The following is a 21,174-nucleotide window of genomic DNA, read 5'->3' on the forward strand; positions in this document are numbered from 1 at the left end:
GGTCAAAAGCCAAAGGAACCTGTTGTCGTTTCTTCTTCTTCTTCTTCCCTTTGGCGACCTTCACGGCCAGATTACAGATAATGCGAATAAAAAGCTACAGCTACCTATACAGCCAATTTTGAGTCCAACAGAGCCTAATGAAACGAGTAAAGTCCGCCCGTCAGCCGGAGGATATGACTGGATGCCGAGGATGATGAAAGCCTGCAGCGATCTTTCGCAATTCGGTGCCTCGTCCTAAACGAGAGGTATTTTAATACGTGAAACGATTCGCCATGAGGGCGTGATTCACGATTGCGTGCTTGAAAAGGCCCCGTAATTTGCCTGATCGGGCAAAGGGCTGAGGACAAGTCGTGTTATACAACAGGTTGGGAAGGAATGGCACGACGACAACAGCAGAGGAAGGAACCATAAGAGGACGGCGTATGTACCAGTCATCCGTAGACGGCGCTGTTTAAAAGAGCTGTCAAAAACCCCGCATTTTCTCTCACTGGTTCTAGCATCCCTTTCGTGCCTCTCTACCTACAAGATGGCAGAACAAATCTCACAGCACTTTGAGACGCTGCAGCTGCACGCTGGCCAGACGCCGGACTCTGCGACGAATTCGCGGGCAGTGCCAATTTACGCGACCACGGTGCGTCTGCTCTTACAGCCGGGAAGACGGAGATGGGAGATCATGCAGACGACTGACTGAGCGAATGCAGAGCTATGTGTTCAACGACTCGGCCCATGGGGCGCGGCTCTTCGGCCTCAAGGAGAACGGCAACATCTATAGCCGTCTGATGAACGTACGTACCGGGCGGCGATGATGGGAGTGGTTTGCCATTGCTGACAGGGCGCCAGCCGACGACGGATGTGTTTGAGAAGCGCATAGCAGCGCTGGAGGGCGGTGCTGCGGCGGTGGCAACGGCCTCGGGCCAGGCGGCACAGTTCCTCGCGATTGCAGCGCTGGCACAGGCCGGCGACAACATCGTGTCGACGACCAACCTGTACGGCGGGACGTACAACCAGCTCAAGGTGTCGTTCCCGCGGCTGGGGATCCAGACCAAGTTTGTGGAGGGCGACGATCCGGAGGCGCTGGCGGCGGCGATCGACGACAAGACCAAGGCAGTGTACCTGGAGAGCATCGGCAACCCGCGCTACAACGTGCCAGACTTTGAGAAGATTGCGGAGCTGGCACATGCCAAGGGCGTGCCGGTGGTGGTGGACAACACGTTTGGGGCGGGCGGGTACTTTGTGCGGCCGATCGAGCACGGGGCAGACATTGTGGTGCACTCGGCGACCAAGTGGATCGGCGGTCACGGCACGACGATTGCCGGGGTGGTGATCGACAGCGGCAAGTTTGACTGGGGCAAGAACGCGAAGCGGTTCTCGCAGTTTGTCGAACCGTCCGAGGGCTACCACGGACTCCGGTTCTGGGAGACGTTTGGGCCGGTGGCGTTTGCGGTGCGGGTGCGGGTAGAGCTGCTGCGCGACTTTGGTCCGGCGCTGAATCCGTTTGGGGCGCAGCAGCTGATTCTCGGGCTGGAGACGCTGAGCCTGCGCGGCGAGCGGCACGCACAGAACGCGCTGGCGCTGGCACAGTACCTGGAGAAGAGCCCGAGCGTGGCGTGGGTGTCGTACCCGGCGCTGCCGAGCCACCCGTCATACGAACTGGCGAAGAAGTACCTGAAGCGCGGTGGCGGTGGCGTGCTGAGCTTCGGCGTCAAGGCCGGGACCGGTGCTGCCGGCAGCCGGGTGGTGGACAACCTGAAGCTGGTGTCGAACCTGGCAAACGTGGGCGACTCCAAGACGCTGGCCATACATCCGTGGACCACGACGCATGAGCAGCTGTCGGACGAGGAGAAGATTGCGTCGGGCGTGACCGAGGACCTGATTCGCATCTCTGTCGGGACGGAGCACATTGACGACATTATTGCCGATTTTGAGCAGGCTTTCAAGGTGGCTGAGGAGGCATGAGAGATGGGTGTGGCGACGATGGGAGCGATAGTGCTTTTCTGCAAGTATGCTGTAGTATGTCACGAATATGGGAGCAAACGTTTGAATTGATATGTTGAGACTCAAGCGTGAAGTACGAAGTAGATACAGTAATATGGAGTATCCGTACGGAGGTCCCTACCAAAAGTTCTTTCTCACCGCTTTGGCAAAATAAGAAGGTGGGTATAGTGCTAGTAATGTATTGCTACTGTATTTACTACAGCAGTGTTAGCGTATTTCTATGTGCTAAGCGCCCTGTAAAAATATTAGTAATTGAATTATATTAGCGATAATATCCACTAAGCTCTAGCGTATCATCGCTAATAGCTTTCTCCTCGTATAATTTACACTCTGCACTATGTATTGCCGCAGTTATAGAAAAGCGGTGAGAACGAACTTTTGGTAGGGACCTCTGTACTCCATACTGCTTTATTATAATTATACGAGGACATAAGGCTTTTTGTGCCCTTAACACTGTTTACTCAAGGCATGCGACGTACAGCGTGCGATAGTACATAGACTGTTTCCTTTGCCTCTCACGTAAAGGTATTCTCTAAACTACCCAGGAAGTAAGAATGCAGACTCGAACGGCCACGGCCCCCATTTTCACTTTGAATGTATAGTAAGGTCGTTGTGCCCAGCTTCCCAGCATATTCCTCTTTTACAGAGTACTAATATGTACCTATCCGTAGCACATTGGGCGGAGCAGCGCCCCACCAGACTAGCGTTGCGTGATCTGAACCTGTGGCTTAGCGTGTGGTTCACAGCATTGCGCAAATTCGCAGCTACATAGTACATCGTTTTGACCACGTTTGCCTAGAGAATCGACGACGACCGGCCGCCGCGCATTTAGACGAACAAAGGACACGATGCGCGCAGCTTATTATCTGGCTTGTTTCGGGGCATGGGCGGCGACAGCGACAGCGACAGCGACGGCGAGCACGTCGGGATCTGGCCGGACGATGTCGTTCGTGCTGCAGGTGGGCCAGCCGCGGCTGTCGGCGGCGAAGCAGCCGGCGACGGCGACGGTCGAGGGTGCGGCGGCAGCGGCGGCGGGGGGACAGCAGGCGATTGAGGCGGTTCTGAGCGGGATGCCGTCGTGGACGCGGGCGACGCTGGAGGCGGGCGGCGGACGGCAGCACGAGTCGGCGCCGGTGACGGCAGACGGCCGGTTCGTCTTCCACAACGTGACGGCCGGCTCGTATCTGGCCGAGGTGCCGTGCGCGACACACTTCTTTCCGCCGGTCCGGGTGGACGCCGTGGACGTGGTGGACGGTGGAGCGGCCGGGAAGCCGGCCCGCCTTGTCGTCACCGCCAGCGAGACGTATCGCGGCAACGACTGGGCCAACCGCGGCGAGGCGCTCGTCCGGGTCGACAGCGCTGCTGCTGCGGGAGCATCGTCGTCTTCGTCGACCATCCCCACGTTTGTCCTCCGTCCCATCTCTGCCCAGCCCAAGGCCTACTACACCGACCGCAGCGGCTTCTCGGCCCTCAGCATCCTGCGCAACCCCATGATCCTGATCGCCCTGGTCACCATGGGCATCGTGTTTGGCATGCCGTACCTGGTGGAGAACAGTATGTCCCCCCCTTGCTTGGATTCGGCTTCGTCTGTCTAACCCGACCTAGTGGACCCCGAGATGCGTGCCGAGTGGGAGGAGCGCCAAAAGTCCAACCCGATGAACAGCCTGATGGGCGCTGGCGTCAGCGGCGCTCCCGGTGGCGGCGCTCCCGGAACCCCCAGCTTCGACATGGCGGCCTACCTGGCCGGGAGCACCAAGACCGAGAGCGGCAGTGGCAGTGGCGCCGGCAGTGGCGCCGGCAAAGCGGGCGATGGCGGCACTCGTCGGAACCAGGGCGTGCGGCGATGAGGTCTGCGTCCGGATCGGAAGAGCAGGAGGCCAATACACTGGAAGACGAGAAAAAAAGAGGAGAGGGCAAGGCTTGGAAACTGGTTCAGCTGCCGTGACTTTGTCTTTGCCTACGAACGAGAATCCATAGCGTCATACTGTTCCTTTTTACACGTGTATTGTCATCACTTCTGTCGTCGAAACGGTCATTAGCCAGACGGCCCAAAAGCACAGCCGTCGCCATGATCAGCAGGAGCATACATCTAAAAGTCGCCACCGCCATCGCCTCCCCAGTCGCCGCCGCCATCGCCTCCACCGCCCCAGTCACCGCCATCGCCGCCACCGCCACCCCAGTCGCCGCCGTCACCGCCACCATCGCCACCGCCGTCACCGCCGTCCAGCGCTTCGCCCAGCAGCACGCCGCCCAGCAGGCCGCCGCCAACGCCGAGCGCCGCTGCCGCGCCCGTGCTCATGCCTGACTTCCGCGGCGGCTGCTGCTGCTGCTGCTGCTGGTAGTATCCGCCGCCGCCCTGCTGGCCGTAGGCGGGCTGGCCATAGCCGCCCGGCGGCCCATATGCCGGCTGACCGTAGCCGCCCTGCTGCCCATACGCCGGCTGGCCATACGCCGGCTGGCCGTAGCCGCCCTGCTGACCGTATGCCGGTTGGCCATAGCCCTGCTGGCCGTATGCCGGCTGGCCGTAGCCCTGCTGGGGAGCCCCGCCGCCATAGCCGCCGCCCTGTGGTCCGTAGCCCTGGCCGGGATAGCCGCCACCGCCACCGCCGTACTGTGGCTTCTTGCTGCCGCCAAAGATCTTGCCGAGGAGACCGCGCGAGCCGGCAGCACCGGCAGCTGCTCCGGCGGCTCCGCCAACGGCTGCTCCAGCAGCTGCTGATCCGGGACCGCTGCTCACAGGCCGGGCCGGAATGGCCGGCGCCGGCGGCGAGTTCAGATACGAGGCCGCCGCACCACCACCGACACTGCCGGCACCACCAGCGCGAGCTCGCGCATTTTCTTCCTCCTGCAGGCGCCGCGCATAGCGCTCATCGTCGGACTCGTGGTGGTGGCAAGGGCTGCACGAGCCCTGGCGGCCTCCGTCGCCACCGTAAGGATTCTTCTTGGCGTCGCCGGTGTTCGAACCCGGTCTGGGCGAGTAGCTCGGCGGAGGTCCCTGGGGAGCGTCTCCACCGGGCACGAGGGCCGGCGCCGTCGGCCGGTCCCATTGGGACTGTTTGGTGTACGTGTTCACATAGAACCTGGCTGTCAGCCGAAATGGGGCACAGACGAACAAACACTCGACTTACCACTCCTTGTACTGGTCGTTCCAGCGGGCCACCCAGCCATCAGGCACCTTGGGAGGTGGCGGCCCGGTCGGGGCCTGGAATTCAGACATCAGGAGAGGTGCGATTGCAGACGGTCGTTTCGATGGAGTTGATCGTGCGAGATTCGGTTGTCAAGAGATAAAGAAAAGAGAGCAGTGGGATGCGGGAAAGGACAGACAGACGGCCGAGCGCTGCTGCTGATCCACAGTGTCGCTTTAGGGGGAAAAGGCTCGCCGGCAAAGTCACGGAAAGACGGAAGAAGAGAGAGAAGGGCGCTATATATTTGGCCGTCGTGCTTCTGTCGCCGATCCCTTTCGCCTGTCGCTGCAGGAGGGGCAAGAGGCCAGAGTGGTGGTGGCAGGCTTGGCAGCACAGGAGGGGCTGTGTGCAACAGGCAGTTACGGAGCACGCTCCACGCCGTGCCTTCTAGAATGACCAGCAGGCCTCTGTAGAGGGGCGACGGAGCGGCCTCGTTTCCGCCGATTGTGTGCTGCGCCTCCCTGCGATTGCGTCGACCAGCTGCCCCGCCTTTTGGTGGGGGAGGCAGCCGTACGAGTAATGATCTGTCACGTTGACGAAAGTGTATCTTAGATTGCTTAGTCACGCCACCCTCCGTCATATACATATGTAGCTTGTCCAAATATCTACGGCGTCTAACCAGCCGGCCGGTTCCCTTCTGTGTGATGATCTATTCCTTCGCCGTTCCATAACCCAAGTGAAGCTCGCAAGGAAAGAAGGAAAGACGGAAAGAGGAGAAGGAAAAGGGAAAGTAAAGGAGAAGAAAAAGAAAGAGAAGAAAACGAAAGAGAAAAAATAAAAATAAAACCCTTCCTTATATCCCGCCCGCCTTAATACACTTCATGACGTCGGTACGTCTCGTCCCTGTCGCCGCTATTGCGCCCACCAAACAGGTATGCGGCCTCCATGCAGTAGCCTCCGCCGCCGTTGGCCATGCGCGTCTCGCTGCCGTAGCAGATCACCACCGCGTCCACGATGCCGCTGAGCGTGCCCTCCATCGCGCCCAAGACGCCCCAGCCGATGAAGCTGGCCACCAGCCCGACCACGTATGCGTACGCGCTACCGCGCACCGTGCTGCCAGTCCCGTCCGGCGCCGGGATGCGCAGCTGCCGCGCCGTCATCACCCAGCCAGCAAAGCCGAGCGCTGTCGCCATGATGAAGCGCGTCGCATGCAGCAGCAGCTTGGCCAGGCGGTACGGCAGCAGCGGTGCCGACGTCCCCGGTCGTGCTCGTTGCCGTCGGCCGCCCCGAAAGGCCCGTGGCGTCAGCGTCGTCGTCGGCGCCTGTGGCGACAGAAAATCCAGCTGGCTCAGGCCCTGTGCCGATGCCGTCAGGCTCTGCGAGTGAATGGCCGAGTACGTCAGCGTTAATGGATTAGTCAGCGTCGTGATCGACGATGGCACCAGCGAGTAGAAGAACAGGCCCACGGCATCGGCCAGCCGCCCCGGCAGCACCAACAGCGGCAGCCGTACCGCCAGCGCCAGCAGCGTCGACAGGCAGATGGATCCGAAGATGGTCGTCACCGCGTGGTGCAGCGCAGCCGACACTACCTCGGCCGACGACGGCGCCGGCTGCACGTTGCGATGGAAGTACCACTGCGACACCGTCGCGCCTGTTGTGCCGCGCTGCACGCCCGAGATCACCGACAGCGTCCAGATGTACATCAGCACAAAGTACGCGCCCAGCCACCAGCTCGACGCGCTGATGATGAACCGTGACAGCTTGCTCGAAAACGACCCGCCCAGGAACACCCGCGTGAACATGGCCAGCCACGCCCACGTCCAGAGCACGATCAGCGTCAGGCATCCGAGGCCCACCAGTACCAGCGCTGAGTTGGCTGCCAGGATCCGGCTCGCAAACTCCAGAATATCCACGGCCGACCGCAGCGCCGACCGGCCCTTCCACACGAGATATATCCACACTATTGCCGCCACGCCCGGCACCACCGACGCCCATCGCATCACCCGGTCTTGCAGCCCGCTGCTGCCCCGGTAGCTCGACACGAACGGGTAGATGGCAAACGAGAGCAGCACCACCGGCACGGCCACGATCATCACCGCCACCAGCGGCCGCGCAAACGACCGCAGTGCTGCCAGCCACACCAGCGACACGATGATGGCCACCAGCGTGTCGATGGCCAGCAGGTGGAACGACGACAGCAGCGTCGTGTAAATGGTGTCTCCCCATGGCTGCTTCCCGCCGCCGTCCGGCACCGACGTGTGCAGGTACACGAGCACAAATGTCGCAAAGAGCGACGCCACCGCGATCAGGTAGATCCACGCAAAGAACGGGTCGTGCCGGAACAGCTCGCCGTCCGACGGTGTCGCTGCAGCAGCCGCCGTCGTGTGCAGCGTGCTGCTGTCGGCCACCGCCGCCGTGTGTGCCGCCTCGCTGTCCGTGTCCCGGCCCACGTCCTGGCGGTGGAGCAGCCCCAGCTCCGAGTCGTGCGCCGAGTTGTGGAGAAACCCGAACCGACCGGCCTTGGACGACGGGTTGAACTGCTGGAACGCCGGCGGCTGGTCGCCGTCGAAGTCGTCAAGCTGCTGCCGCTCGTACGTGAGGTCTTCGGGCGGCTCGCTGTCGGCAATCGTCGACTCCAGCCCAATGTCCACCATCTTGCCCCGACTCTCATGCATTCCGTAGCCGGACCGCCCGTCTGTCGGGCTCTTTTGCCGTGTTCCCGGCCGGCCCTTCCAGCTGCTCTGGATTCCCCGAGCCTCTTCGCCAGAGCCATTTGCGGCTGTCGTCCTCGTCGTCCTCCGGCCGCTTCCCGTCAGGGGCTCCTCTTCCTCGTCGTCGTCCTCGTCGTCATCTTCGCCGCGGCTGTCCCCCAGCGTCGTTCGGCTCCGCTCGTTGTCGGTGCCGGTGCTCTCGTCCAGACGGCTGGCCGCAAACACGCGCCGTGACCGCTGCAGCGCGTACAGGTCGGCTGCCTCTCGGTCCCGCTCCATCTCGTCCTCGTCGTCTTCGTCTTCCTCGCCCAGCGCCTCGTTGATGTCGCCCCGGCCGCTGTGGAAGAGCGGCGCGTCCTGGGCTGCAGCCGAGTAGCGTGACGCAAAGTTGAGCTGGCCGAAGCGCGAGCCGCCTGTCGTCTGATACGGATTGCCGCGGCTCAGAAACGACCGTCCAAAGGCTTTCGGGCCGCGGGCAGACGATTGCCAATCTGACCCAGGTCGCAGCCGGCTGGAGGGCTCACCGGCCACCGATCCGGCTGTCGCGTGTGTGTTGTAGCCATTCAGGCTGGCGGCGTCGTCTGCTATCGCCGGCTGGCCGAAGCTGGAAAGCCTGGACTGGGACTGCGCCAGAAATTTGGACGCATCTGCAAGGCGAGAGCGTATTAGGGGATGAAGACAGAGAAAGACAGAAAGACGTTGCGACGCGGCCACTCACATTCTGAAAACATGTTTGGCTGCCCCCAAAAGCAACCCCGGCTGGGAGACAGACGTCGATGACGATGACGATGATGCTGACTATCGGCCTATCAGTGTATCAGCCTCTTTGGCCTGTCGATTTGCTTGTTCGCAGGTGGCGCCTTGAGCTCTGCTGCTACGTCCAGTACCGGCTCGGACAGATTAAAAATAGTGTGTATATTTAGATGGCCAGCGTGGTGGCAGAATTCCGTAGGAGAGATTCGAGCAGAAGGGATGACGAGTGCAGGAAGACGGTGTAGGGTTGGAGCTGTACAGAACGGCACGAGACCGCGTCAGGGTGGATGGCTCTGATCGGTGGACGACGGGTGACAAAGTGGAGGGGGGGCGGCAGGTGCTTTTAGTGCGCGAGTATTAGTGGTTGCGCAACCAGGAGATAAGTCAAGCGTCCCGATGACGGAAGCACTGGCGCCTAACAGCCCAGATAGCCAGAGGGGTTCGGCCGGCCCATTTCGTACGAGCTCGCGAGCTCGCCAGAGCTCCTTCCCGCCGGACTCGTCTGCAACTGAAGCCAGGGAGAGAGGACCAGGAGAGGTGTTGTTGCTGACTGGGCAGACCGACGCTGGTGCCTGCTCCCAAGGGAAACCGCGACCCGTGAGCTTGTGCTGCAGGACAGTGTCCACAAGTGGAACCGGCCCAGAGAGGCTTGCTGCACTTAATCTTAACGCTACCTACTCCGTACTATGTACGGAGTACAGAACCCACGAACCCACGAAAGGGCCAGCCGCCGTGGCGAGATACTTCGCAACGACCGAACCGCCCCCCGGTCTGCACCTGGGCGGGTCTGCCACAGCTGCCGGACAGGGCACTCACCTGCAGCGGGCAGCGAGGGAACGGTGTGCGAGCCCCTGCCGGGATGCTGTGCCTACATAGTACATACAGCGGGCCATGTGTCATGTGCCAATACGAGCTTCTGCCACTCCTTTCGCCGGAGGACATCGCACATAGTACAAATCCGGCATGACACATGCGAGTCAAATCCGCCTAGACGGGGAGAACGGGTCCACCACTCCACGCTAGGCCAGAGTCGTTCCTTCCTCCCAGGAAACCCAAAGCATCTTCTTCCGCCAAAGCTACAGAGTAGACTAACGGTGGAGGCCCGTCCTAATCTCACCACTTTTTTGCGCCGCTCCTCTCTTTCTCTCACCTACGCGATACGAGTGCCAGCCCTTGCGATCCCCCCTATCGTATACATACGAACACACCGCTCACCCATCTGCTTGCTTCTCCCACCTGTCCCGTGTTCTCCCAGCCCGCCGCCTTTTTCCCTTCTGCTTGCGCGTCGGTCCTTTGTCCTCCGTGCCGTCTTCGAGCTTCATAGCGTCAAGTCCCTTTTTTTTTTTTGCCCTCGCTTCCATTTGGCGCATCGTCTGTCCGAATCCGACAACGAACGACCGATTCGCCAGCCTCCCGCCTCTCCTTTCTCCCCCCATGTCGTCGTCCCCCCCGCCACCCCCTTGGGACTACATTGCAAAGCTCGTGTGCATTGGCGATTCTGGCTGTGGCAAGAGCAGCCTGACCATTCGTCTGTGTGAGGGTCGCTTTATCGCCCACCACGACGTCACCATCGGCGTCGAGTTTGGCAGCCGCATTGTCCCCGTTGGCCCCCCCCACAGCCGCACGCTCCCCGCCACCTCGACCGTCTCGTTGCCCAAGGAAGAAGAAGCCGATGCAGCCGATACGACCCGCCCCTCTGTATCCTCTTCGGATGGCACCACCGTCGCTGCTAAGAAGCTGAACGGCCTCCCGGAGCCGCGGCGGCGATCCCTGCCGGCTGAGCCCCAGAAACACATGAAGCTCTCGCTCTGGGACACCGCCGGCCAGGAGACATACAAGTCTGTCACCCGCTCCTACTTTCGCGGTGCCTCTGGCGCCCTGCTCGTCTTCGACCTCTCGCGCAAACAGACCTTTCTGCACGTCAAGGACTGGCTCGATGACCTGCGCCAGATTGCCGATCCCGATATCGTCGTCGTGCTCGTCGGCAACAAGGCTGATCTCGCCCAGGCCTCCCAGTCCGCCGACAACATTGGCAGCGGCAACGGCGACGGCATCGCTGGAGACTCCCCAAATCAGCGCCAGGTCACCCGCGAAGAGGCTCAGGACTGGGCCCGTCGCAACGGCGTGCTCGAGTACGTCGAGACCAGCGCCAAGAGCGGCGAGAACGTCGAGCATGCCTTCTTGCGTGTCGCCGAGCGCATCTACCAGAAGATTCAGGCCGGTCGCTACGACCTCAACGACCGCCGCTCCGGCGTCAAGGGACCCGGCTTTGCTGCTCCTGCTGTCTCCGCCAATGGCCGCCCGTTGCGTCTAGATGCGCGTGCCAAGTCCTCCGGCGGCGGCTGCTGCTGATCTCCACCCTGTAATGAGAGACGACCGACGCCTTCTTTGTTCGCAGCCTGTTCGCAGCCTGCGGTTTCTCTTTCTTTCTTAACACACAATGTCGTCTCGTATAAGGTCTACCTGCATTGCTCATCGTTGCTGTAATGACTCGGAGGTGTATATGATTTTTGGAGAGGATACCAACATTACCGCGCTTTTCGGTTCTTTCTTGTGGACTCGAGACTGTACTTATAGATATCGCATGTGATTAATCCGCTTCACCTGGCTATTGCCGCCAGGCACTGCGCGGAAGTTGGCATAGAAGACAAAAAAACAGTACATCATATTTTACAGAGTAATCTGCGAGCTGCTCCTTGTTTCTTAATCGCAAAGTGGTTACTTTTAGGAAGCAAGATAATCCCCTAGTAGCCAGAACTCCCTTCCAAACCCCCTTTCTAAGGTGCACCGGCTTATCCATCCTTCACCATGATCACACCGCACGAGCCCAACCCCCAAAGACAGCAAGAAATCCCGCTTGTGGTGTATCGTAGCTATCACTGGCTTGCCATCGGTCAGTTCTGGCCGTATTTTCTGGTCCACCTCGCATGCCAAGCTTTCTCCCAACATTGTATTTACACCTCTTCAGTCTGTAATCCGCCAACCGTCGAACCACTTCAGGTACGAATATTGCTTGTTGGGGCCCGTCATGCCCCAGCAGATGGGGATGAAGAAGATGTACAGCCCAATGACAGTGGCATATAGAAGCCCGTACACCGCGGCCTGAATCGTCTTAACACGCTTCTTGAGGAACCAATCCGCCAGGAAGCCGAACGTGAGAATGGCAAAGTAGAGTGCTGGGTAGTAGTGGTGGACGTAGGTGACGCGGGCCATGATGACGAACGGCAGGTAATGAAGGAACCAGCCGATCACTGGGTAGATACCGGCATAGTGGATCTGATCAATGTCGTCCTGCGAAAGCTCCGTGTACCCTCGCTGCCACCGGATCACGTACCAGGCGACCAGCGAAGCAAAAATACCCAAGCTTGCCGTGGATCCCCAGTACACGATGGGATTGCCAAGGAGGAAGTACTTGACAATCTTGTCGTCCCAGCCGCACATGCGCAATCCGACATTCAGGATGGGCCATTGCCACCACATAGAGGCCAGGTCGTCCTGCTTATCCGGGTCTGGAACAAGCGCGTTGTTGCTCGTCATCATGGCCACGTTGAGGTGAACGAAGTCGCGCAGGAAAGGGGACTTGTAGCTGCCAGGGTTGCCTTCCGGTACTGCGGCTGTCATTATCACTCGACTCGCCTGGATGGTGGCTAGGACACAGAAAGGGGGAGCTTACGCTTCTTATTGATATGAGCCTCGATGTTCCAGTGGGTGTACGTATCCCTGGGGTTGTTGTCCTTCGTGCAGGTGACCTCGATCTGCCGGAAACCCCACTGGGGAAGGTTGACGTTTCCTGCTCGAAGGTAGCAGCCCATAACCGGGTTCTTCAAGCGAAAGGACGTCGTGAGTGTTCGGATGCGGCTGTGATCGCGCGAAGCGACGTCATCCAGAACCTCGATCTTCCAGTAGTCCTTGGCATCGCCGACAGTAAGGTTGCCGTAGCAGGAAACCTCGCGGTCTGCCTTGGTCACAGGGGCTGAAACCTCGTGGGAGTGTAGGTTGCGACCGGTCTGGGCGTGGATCAAGCGGATCGTAGAGTCGTCGCCGACAAAACGCGGCTCGGCGTTCTCGTCATATTCGGGTTCCTCGCGGGTGGGGTAGAAGAACCACTCGTTGTTGGCATCCTTGTGGTGGTAGCAAGTAACTTGCTGCTGTCCAGAGCCTTCCGGGTACGTCCTATCAAAGCAGGTTAGTTTCGAGTGCGGGGACGTGGACGTGGAAAAGAAGGATTCCCGTACTGGACGTGAGAATGAAGAAGACCTAAGAAGTGTGAGCGCTTGTTGGATAGTCCATAGCAGGAGATCAAAACTTACCACCACCATAGCCCATGTTCTTGAGAGTGACCCTCGAACCGAAAGCAACCTCAAGCGGACTGCCTTGGCCAACCTCAGTTCCCTCGAGGTTCGCCTGGAATAGCGAGCTCATCTGAGCATCGCCTGGACCCGAGTGGGTAAGAACGGCAAAGTGAATGGCGAAGCTGAGCAGGTAAACGAGAAATGGAAGGATAATGAGGCCAACCACTCTGGCGGCGACGTGTGCAGCAAGAACCACCTATAATCCGTTGTTAGATTCTGACGCCATTTCGATTTTCTTGGCACCAACAATATCGTACCGGCTTCATGTTCAGGTCTCCAAACTTGTTCCACAGATCCTCAGCAGTGTAGAGGCCAACCATGGCCGTAACGAACAAGCCGACGAGCTTGACGCTTGTGACGCATCCAATGCTCAGACCAGTCATAAACAGCCAGAAGAACCACTCGGGTTCGAAGCTGTTCTTCCGCTGGCCATGGAACTTAGCCCAGCACAGAACGGTTGCGATGGTGCCTGAGAGAAGCATGGAATCGAGAAGGATAAATCCTGCGAACTTGTTAGAACCCAAGTCAAGGGGTGGTGAGACGGTACGGAGGAGAGCCCATACGGGAAATAGTGGTGTAGCTGTTCTCGCAGAGAACCATAAGGGTGACAAGCCAGACGGCTGGACGAGAGAAGGTCAGTTCCCGTGCAGTAAAGCTGCACCAGAAGTTAGCACCCCAATTTTCATATGCGAGGCTTGCCGAGAAACGTCAAGGCTGGACGGCAATAGCAGTTTTTGGGAAGGGTCGAGCGTACTAAGCCATGGGGATCGTTGCAATGCCGAAGAGGGCATTGAATGCGCGCATGGTCCAAAAATCGACCTCGGGCGGGTAGGTCTCGCCAGACTTGAACTCGAAGCTGCCATTGTACCCGGCTATGTAACCTGACAAGCCGACAAGAAGCTTGCCGAGAGGTGGGTGCACGTCGAAGTAGAAAGTGTGCTGTAGATAGTGAGAGCCGAATTTTCCGAAACTGCCAAAGACCAATGGTTAACACAAAGTCTTAGCAACCTAGGGACACAAAATTGAAGCTTACTGTGCCTCGTCCCAGGTGACGATATCAGACAGGCCGATTTTGTAGAGACGAGTGAAAAAGGCAAAGGCAGTGAAGATGATCGGCGCAATGACCACTTCCCAGTCTGAGAGTATTTGCAAGGCCGAAAGCTGCGGCTTCGTTGCCTTCTTCTTGTCGTCAGCTTCTACTGGGGCAGCGACAGCTACCGCCGGCACAACAGCACGCCGGCGAAGGGCATCGGCGTCGACAGGCTGGGCACCTGAAGCCGCTGCGGGCGTGACAGGCGCCATGACGTAGCAGTACGGAGCTGCTAGGATCGGCGGGAGGGGCGTGGAAAAGCTGAGTCTTCTTTCGACTGACGGGGGTTAGACGAGGCAAGATTTTGGGGAGGAGGACACCGCAAACCTTCAAAGCCGTGAAGAACACAGGCAATCAAATAATATAGCGGACAGAAGAAGAGAGCCGGGAGCGGACGGAAGAGAGAGAAGAGGGAGGTGCAGAAAAGGGGGTAGACGCCAAGGGAGGAAAGCGCGAGGCGAAGAAGCAAGAAGATTATATTGGTTTAAAACACAATTAAGGAAAGTACTGAAGGCGTGAGCGAGAGGAGGCCAGAAGGCTAGGAGCTCCTCGACTCCGAGTTAGCGATGCCGTTGAAATGTCCGGCGAAAAAGGACAAGCCGTGGTGATAGCCACGGGTGAAACGAGAATAAAAAAAGAGAACAAGTAGAAATCACCTAAGAAAGTGTGGTGATGGCCAGCCGGTGGGGGGAAGCTGCGGGAGGAAGGGTAGCTTCACAAGGCGCAGCAGGAGAAAAGGGATGGCCCTTGGCCAAAATGTGTCCTTTTCGTATCCTGGCAAGGTGCTTAAACGCGCTACAAAATCCTACCCGTCGCCCGTACACGCTATTATCCACGTAACTCGGATCCAGCTCTGGCTGTGATTTTCAAGGGCCGGCAATCTGGCCAATCACGGGAAGTTCTGGGGACGAGCTGTAGAAAAGGCGGGTCTCACTAAGGCTGATGACTACGAGGAGTCGTAAGATACGGTTTTGCCATTCGTATATCAATGCGTGCGCAGATGCAAATAACGCCCGACGATGCAGACTTTCAGGCCGCGGGGCTTTGGCGAACACGCCGCAAGTGCGCTTGACCCTGACTTGCGTTCTCCAGCATCATCAACCCTTACTTCCTGACGCTTGAATGAATTGGTATTTGGTGTGCCGCATTTGACAAGATCCAGCCCGGGAATGCGATCGGGAACGAACGCGGCCGCTGCTTTCACATTTCCTCACGAGGTGTTCTACGAGATCGCATCTCGCGCTGGCTGTCCACAGCTGGCGGAGCCAACTATGTCCATTATTATACTTTCGCCGCAGTGCGGAGTAATTCAATCTCGAACAAGATGTTGCAGCTGAGGCCACCTACTTGACGAAATGATCTACACAGATTCCAAAAGCTACCCAGTGGCATGTGTCAGTCTCTCCTCGGTAGCTTCCGCAGCTGACGGGGTCATATTCATGGCACTCTATGCTTACGGTCCTCGGCATCAACAGATTGGGCCAAGAACTTCCCAACAAAAGCAAATATTGGCGCTTATTTGTGTGCAAGATACATGCAAGACACACTCAACAAACCAAGCAGAATACTAATAATCAACTGAAAAGGCTCCACGACGGGGCCATCCATATATCTTACAAATCTGGGGGAAACATCGATGCTGGGTGCCACAGTATCGGCACAAGATATCCACAGCGAGCGGTCAAGAGCAAGGCTGGCAGAATCCGGCTGTTGGCGCATTTGCACGTGCCTACGGCCAATGGGTCCACAAAAGACACATCATTCCGCCTGATCCCCTGCCTCGAGTCTGTGAACCCAAGACCACCCTCTTTCGATCGTCGTTACCGACTTCCCACCAGCCCATGTTGCCATGTTGACCGCTTCTCGCAACCTCTTTTGTTGATCACGACCAGATGCCAGTTTCTTCCGTCTAAACCAATTTATAGCAACAAATGATCTCCTCAGTATCGGATTCCATCAGCAATTCATTCATTCGGCAAAGCCGTCGTCTTTCCTCCGATCTTACGTCCGAATTATCAGCGCCCTTGCAAGGTGAATCTAGCTGCAGCGCATCGTCGTGCTGCAGCAATGATGTCCCAGACTCGACGCAACAACAACACACCTTAGCGAATGAGAGCACAAACCTGGGGAGCACAACAGCGAGGCTGTCTAATTTCGTCACCATGTTGCCCGTTGAACCCGAAGCTGCCGACATACAGGCTCTCCCTTACAGGAGTGTATTGCCCCGTGACTCGCTAGCACCCCCGTCGCTGTCCAATTTTGTACCAGAACGCCAAACAGTCGAAAGTGAGCCTGCCGGCCAGATTGCAGAGTTGGAAGCCCAAGCATTACCAACTGCATCTTCTGCAAGCCGGGAGCTGCCTGAAGACGATGGCATGGGCAACCTTCGGCGGCGGATCAAAGACGTCCAGGCAAGAGAAGCAGCACCGCCAGAGAAAGCTCGGCTGATGCACGATCTCCTAATGGAGGGTTACACACGAGCTCGCTTAGCCCAGTTACCTCTTCGACCTTTGACACCATTGAGCCCAACAGTGGAGGCTACGATCGAAGAGCCGTCGGCACATCTTGGCCCTTTGGAATCACTGAGGTTTTGGCATGGTTCGCATGCGCCCACTCCGCCTACCGCACTGAAATTCAGTCTTACCGAAGGGGACTTGCGGCCGACGTTTGTACCGAAAGCTAGAGACGCTAAGGATAGCCAGCGAGAAAGAGGAGAGAGTCTCGCCGCAGGCGTTGAAGAAGAGCACTTTGGCTGCGCACATTATCGGAGGAACATCAAAATGCAGTGTTTTACCTGCGAGCGGTGGTATACATGCCGGTTATGTCACGACGAAGTCGAGGACCATGTTCTGCCACGAAGAGACACAAAGTTTATGCTCTGCATGCTTTGTGGCCATCCGCAGCACTGCAGCGACGTTTGCCATAATTGTGGAGAGTCTGCCGCCCGATACTACTGTAATATCTGCAAGCTCTGGGATGGCGCCCCAGACAAGAGCATATATCACTGCAACGACTGTGGTATCTGCCGTGTGGGAGAAGGTCTCGGCAAAGACTTCTTCCACTGCAAGGTATGCCTCGGATCTTCAATCAGCCATTATTGTGATACAAACTGACGAGGCCTTTGTAGAAATGCGGATCGTGCATTGCTATTAATCAGGAGGAGTCGCACAGATGTCGCGAAGGTGTTATGGACTGCGATTGTCCTATATGTGGCGAATACATGTTTACCTCCTATAAGAAGGTCGTTACCATGAAGTGCGGTCACACCATACACGATGACTGTCGGGCAGAGTACATCAAGAGCTCCTACAAGTGTCCGATCTGCAATAAGAGCGTCGAGAATATGGAAAGCTTGTTTCGCCGCCTGGACAAGCACCTCGAAGAGCAGCCGATGCCTGAGGAGTACACAAATACGCGAGCCGTTATCTTGTGCAACGACTGTGAAGCGAAAACGACGACAAAGTACCACTGGGGCGGTCTCCGGTGTGAAGTTTGTCTGTCCTACAACACCGTCGAGCTCCATCTGTTGAACAGCCCCAAGTCTCATGGCGAGACGGGCAACGAGCAGGCTAGTGACCGCAACAATGCCAGTCCCGGTGATGCGAGTCATGCCAAGGGAATTGCCGACGACCAGGCAGAATCATCGGAAGCGCAGCTTGGCTTGACACCAAATGTCCCCATCGCCCGTGATACTCTTCACCCCAGACTGATGCCATCGCCGCCCCTGTCCTCCAGCCCGCTCGCTAGCGACTGGCTTGGCCGATCGCCGCCGAACATGACGTTCCGGGCCGTCTCTCCGGCGATCATGACTTCTTCGGCGACTGTGCCTGTAATGGCGATGCCGCCCCCGGGATATGGGCGGGACGGCTTTGAGCCGGATGATGATAACGCGTCGGACATGGAGGACGACATTTTGGGGTTTTGGCGACCACTTCGTCGCAGCGGTGTGGCCGGAGGTGACTCAGCGGAAGACGATGACGGTGAAGACGAATCTAATAGCGACGACGACCAGGATGACGATGATGAGTACGACGATGACGATGATGACGACGAGGAAGAAATAGCACTGTTCGGACATCCGTAGGACGTGTTCGAAATGGGGTCATGCTGCTGATCACGGCGGTGAGGGCCCCGAAAAAGGACTATTCTGTGCCTCATCAGCACTCCAGCCGTTCTGACTCTTGTCTATACTGAAAGTGCACGCCATCATCCGACCAATGCCTAGGCCGAGACATCGCTCTTCACTCCGCAACAAGCACTCCGACGGCGCAAGGGATACTTATTTATTCGGGTCATATGCATATTATGGGTATTTTGCATCTGGGTGAGCCGGTGGGCAAAACGGGGGGACTTGAGCACCACACATCTGTTTACTTGATTTTCCTGCATATTTTTATTGGTTGTCATGGCATGAGGACTTGGGGGAGTACTTGACGGGATTATTTAGCAACAAAATAAGCAAACTGGGACAAAACTACTTTTATGAAGGGCCAGTGCAGCATGTTATTTCACGAAAATAACGATGATGAATATATACACGTTTGCTATTTGGGCCTGTTTGTTGATCTAGCCTGTGAACGGACCGCTTGGACTTGGGCTAACAGTTCTATAAGTACCCTGGCGGCCTAGTCGTCGACCACCTGTCGTGAACCTTGATGTCCAGAGGAGAGCTTTCTTGTATTTGAACCGCATTTGCAGCGATAGCATGCTTGGCTCTACGCAGCCAAGTATAAGATCGTATGGCGAGAGGGAGCGTATGCTAGAAGTCCAGCGAGGACAGAGCGCTACGCTCTCAGAACCGCGCGTGGGCGGCCGTCGACTCGGACGGTCGTCGCCTCCGGGCCTGTCTACTCTCCTGTGCCTGTCTGATGGTCGTGCGAGCCGGGTCGGCTCATCTACCGCTTCTGCGAAGCCATGTGCTGCTCCACCTGCTGGCCGGTCTCGCGCAGCTTGACTATGGCTTTCTGCCGACGGCCGCGCATCAGTCAGTCTGGCCATGCAATTGGCGGCAGCGACAGGAAACCTACCGCAAGCGCCACCGGGTTCACGCCGTTCTCGATCATGGAGATGCAGATGGACAGGGTGCGTCGATCTAGCTCGCAGTTCTGCCATCAAGGTTAGCAACAGGAGACCGCAGGCCGATCCGCCGGTCACAGGCGAGACGCACGAGTATGGTGGACATCTCATGGAGAATGTCGACGGCAGCCTGGGCGGCCGCCTGCTTTTCATTGTGGTCGGCGGGCATTTATGCTGATGGTGCTGGTAGTGTAGTGCTGTCCTGTGAAGTGTCGCGAGATGCTACGGGCGCGTTACTGCGGGGAGGCTTCTTAGCGCGTCGATATGCATCGCAGGGCGCACGTGCCCCAACCCGCTATTGCCTTGCGTGCAAGGCCTTTAGCAGCGAGGCACTAAACTGGAGGGTAGATCTGTTGCAAATTTGGATGGATTCGTCGATGCGTTACAGCTTTGATGAAGTGATGTTTTTTTTTTTTTTTTTTTTGGTTTTGGAGCGCTGCATCTGGCAGTACAAGAACAGTCCATCTTGTCAAAAAAAGGGTGGCATCAGATTAAAGAGCACTGCTTCCGTAACGACTTTCGAGGCCAGCTCGGTTTTGTTGATTCATGACTGGTTGTTAAATAGAGGCTCGCTCGTTGTCACAGATTGAATCTCTTTCCATACCCCAAAAAACAGTTCCAGGACCTCCCTTCCCCTCTCCCCATATGGTATTCTAATTTAGAGAATAAAGCAGTCCGACCAACCCCTCAAACGCCCGCTTGCTTTCGTGTCTTCATTGTCTTCTTTCACGGGGTCCGGTCCGGCTCACCCAGACTTCATCGCCTCCACAAAGAGCTCCCGCATGCCCTTGAGCAAGACGACGAGCTCGCGCGACTCGTTGACGCGCTCGAGCAGGGCGTCGACCTTGTCGCGCTCGAGCTTGGGGCGGCAGTGGCGGACGGCGTAATCGCGGGCGGACGTGTCGAGCTCGAACCAGGCCTCGCGCATCCAGTCCTGGTCGTTGAGGTGGGTGTAGATGAAGCGCAGGCGGTCGTCGCTGCCGGCACCTTCCATGCTGAAGCACAGGTTCGTGACCCAGAAGTCTAGCTCGGGCACGTTGAAGCGGGCCTGGGCCTCGCGCTGGCGGGTGCGTGCCTGCTGTGCGGCCAGCTTGGCGTCGATGGCCCGCTGGGTGTCGGCGACCCGGCGGGCGAGAGCATCGCGCGCAGCCACCTGACGGTCCCGCTGGGCGGCCAGGTCGGCAATCGACCGCTCCATCTCCTGCTTCTCCTGCTTCTCCTTGGCCATCGTCTGCTGCAGGCTGTTGGACTTGAGCTGCAGAATCTCAATGTCGCGCTTCCGCATCCGCTCGTCCTCTGCACGACCGGGAGGTTAGCCAGGCCAGCCTGTCCCTCTCTTCCTTCTCCTCATCCACACCTGTCGCACCTTGTATTTCGGCCATGTTCATGCGAAATTCGTTGCGCTCCTCGAGCACCCGCTTCCGTCCCTGTTCAATGAAGCCGTCAAACTTCATGGTGAAGCGGCCCATGCGCTCGCGCAGACTGTCGAATCCAAACTCTATGCTCGGGAGCTGTTCTGCCATCGACGGGCCTGACGCCATCATCGACTGCCGGCTCGTAGAGGCCATCATCGATTGTCGGCTCGTCGACATCGACGGCTCGAAGAGGGACGTCATCGTGTCGAACGTGCGGTGCCCGGGGTTGTGCTTCGTATGATATGTGCTGGAAGTCAAAATCCAATCGAGATCCTGCGTGCGTGTGAAATCTAACCCCGCGTTGTGGTTTTTTTTGGGCGTGCAGTTTTGCCGCAGATGTGCCAAAGCAGCTTATCTCGATTTTGTCGCCATTTGTTTATGTCAAAGTGCCATTCCTGGATTAGCGCGGGTCGCTGTGGTGATTTACGAGCGGCGCTCTATTTTTCCGATTCCGTTGTACTGACATACAGTGCTCCACATTAAGTTTCAACTTCACTGGATGCATGAGCTTGATCTTTCACACCCCGTTGAGTAGCATAGCTACAGACACAACCACCAGCGTTTAATACAGTAAAAATGAAGGTGGCAAAAAGGGGAGGCTCACAGGAATGACCGTGGCTCACGAAAGCACCTGATAATGGACAGGCCGAGACTTTT

At 57.8% G+C, this 21,174-nt stretch overlaps 9 protein-coding genes across 9 annotated transcripts; 4 read left to right on the forward strand and 5 right to left on the reverse strand.

The window, feature by feature from the left end:
* Nucleotides 1-526: 526 nt before the first annotated feature.
* On the forward strand, nucleotides 527-1,956 carry CMQ_4284 (homocysteine synthase; the record flags this gene model as incomplete). Its single annotated transcript, XM_014312440.1, has 3 exons — nucleotides 527-631; nucleotides 702-785; nucleotides 841-1,956. The coding sequence occupies 3 exons, from the start codon at nucleotides 527-529 to the stop codon at nucleotides 1,954-1,956; spliced, it is 1,305 nt and encodes a 434-aa protein (XP_014167915.1).
* Nucleotides 1,957-2,650: 694 nt separating this feature from the next.
* Nucleotides 2,651-3,842, forward strand: CMQ_4631 (uncharacterized protein; the record flags this gene model as incomplete). Its single annotated transcript, XM_014312787.1, has 3 exons — nucleotides 2,651-2,728; nucleotides 3,189-3,549; nucleotides 3,601-3,842. 3 exons carry the CDS (start codon nucleotides 2,651-2,653, stop codon nucleotides 3,840-3,842), a joined length of 681 nt encoding a protein of 226 aa, XP_014168262.1.
* A 242-nt stretch (nucleotides 3,843-4,084) lies between these two features.
* Nucleotides 4,085-5,212, reverse strand: CMQ_4418 (ww domain protein; the record flags this gene model as incomplete). The annotated part of the gene is made up of 2 exons (XM_014312574.1): nucleotides 4,085-5,075; nucleotides 5,124-5,212. 2 exons carry the CDS (start codon nucleotides 5,210-5,212, stop codon nucleotides 4,085-4,087), a joined length of 1,080 nt encoding a protein of 359 aa, XP_014168049.1.
* Nucleotides 5,213-5,989: 777 nt separating this feature from the next.
* Nucleotides 5,990-8,562, reverse strand: CMQ_4478 (uncharacterized protein; the record flags this gene model as incomplete). Its single annotated transcript, XM_014312634.1, has 2 exons — nucleotides 5,990-8,478; nucleotides 8,550-8,562. The coding sequence occupies 2 exons, from the start codon at nucleotides 8,560-8,562 to the stop codon at nucleotides 5,990-5,992; spliced, it is 2,502 nt and encodes an 833-aa protein (XP_014168109.1).
* Nucleotides 8,563-10,018: 1,456 nt separating this feature from the next.
* CMQ_4718 (secretion related GTPase) lies at nucleotides 10,019-10,936 on the forward strand (the record flags this gene model as incomplete). The annotated part of the gene is made up of 1 exon (XM_014312874.1): nucleotides 10,019-10,936. One exon carries the CDS (start codon nucleotides 10,019-10,021, stop codon nucleotides 10,934-10,936), a length of 918 nt encoding a protein of 305 aa, XP_014168349.1.
* A 612-nt stretch (nucleotides 10,937-11,548) lies between these two features.
* Nucleotides 11,549-14,238, reverse strand: CMQ_4570 (protein O-mannosyl transferase; the record flags this gene model as incomplete). Its single annotated transcript, XM_014312726.1, has 8 exons — nucleotides 11,549-12,192; nucleotides 12,258-12,757; nucleotides 12,820-12,841; nucleotides 12,895-13,132; nucleotides 13,194-13,438; nucleotides 13,500-13,591; nucleotides 13,691-13,906; nucleotides 13,970-14,238. 8 exons carry the CDS (start codon nucleotides 14,236-14,238, stop codon nucleotides 11,549-11,551), a joined length of 2,226 nt encoding a protein of 741 aa, XP_014168201.1.
* A 1,950-nt stretch (nucleotides 14,239-16,188) lies between these two features.
* CMQ_4532 (chy and ring finger domain protein) lies at nucleotides 16,189-18,220 on the forward strand (the record flags this gene model as incomplete). Its single annotated transcript, XM_014312688.1, has 3 exons — nucleotides 16,189-17,094; nucleotides 17,268-17,970; nucleotides 18,111-18,220. The coding sequence occupies 3 exons, from the start codon at nucleotides 16,189-16,191 to the stop codon at nucleotides 18,218-18,220; spliced, it is 1,719 nt and encodes a 572-aa protein (XP_014168163.1).
* A 701-nt stretch (nucleotides 18,221-18,921) lies between these two features.
* On the reverse strand, nucleotides 18,922-19,271 carry CMQ_4744 (uncharacterized protein; the record flags this gene model as incomplete). Its single annotated transcript, XM_014312900.1, has 3 exons — nucleotides 18,922-18,990; nucleotides 19,054-19,131; nucleotides 19,194-19,271. The coding sequence occupies 3 exons, from the start codon at nucleotides 19,269-19,271 to the stop codon at nucleotides 18,922-18,924; spliced, it is 225 nt and encodes a 74-aa protein (XP_014168375.1).
* A 576-nt stretch (nucleotides 19,272-19,847) lies between these two features.
* CMQ_4868 (kinetochore protein spc25) lies at nucleotides 19,848-20,718 on the reverse strand (the record flags this gene model as incomplete). The annotated part of the gene is made up of 2 exons (XM_014313024.1): nucleotides 19,848-20,398; nucleotides 20,469-20,718. The coding sequence occupies 2 exons, from the start codon at nucleotides 20,716-20,718 to the stop codon at nucleotides 19,848-19,850; spliced, it is 801 nt and encodes a 266-aa protein (XP_014168499.1).
* Nucleotides 20,719-21,174: the final 456 nt, after the last annotated feature.

Source organism: Grosmannia clavigera (assembly GCF_000143105.1).
Source record: "Grosmannia clavigera kw1407 unplaced genomic scaffold GCSC_97, whole genome shotgun sequence".
Lineage (NCBI taxonomy): Eukaryota > Fungi > Ascomycota > Sordariomycetes > Ophiostomatales > Ophiostomataceae > Leptographium > Leptographium clavigerum.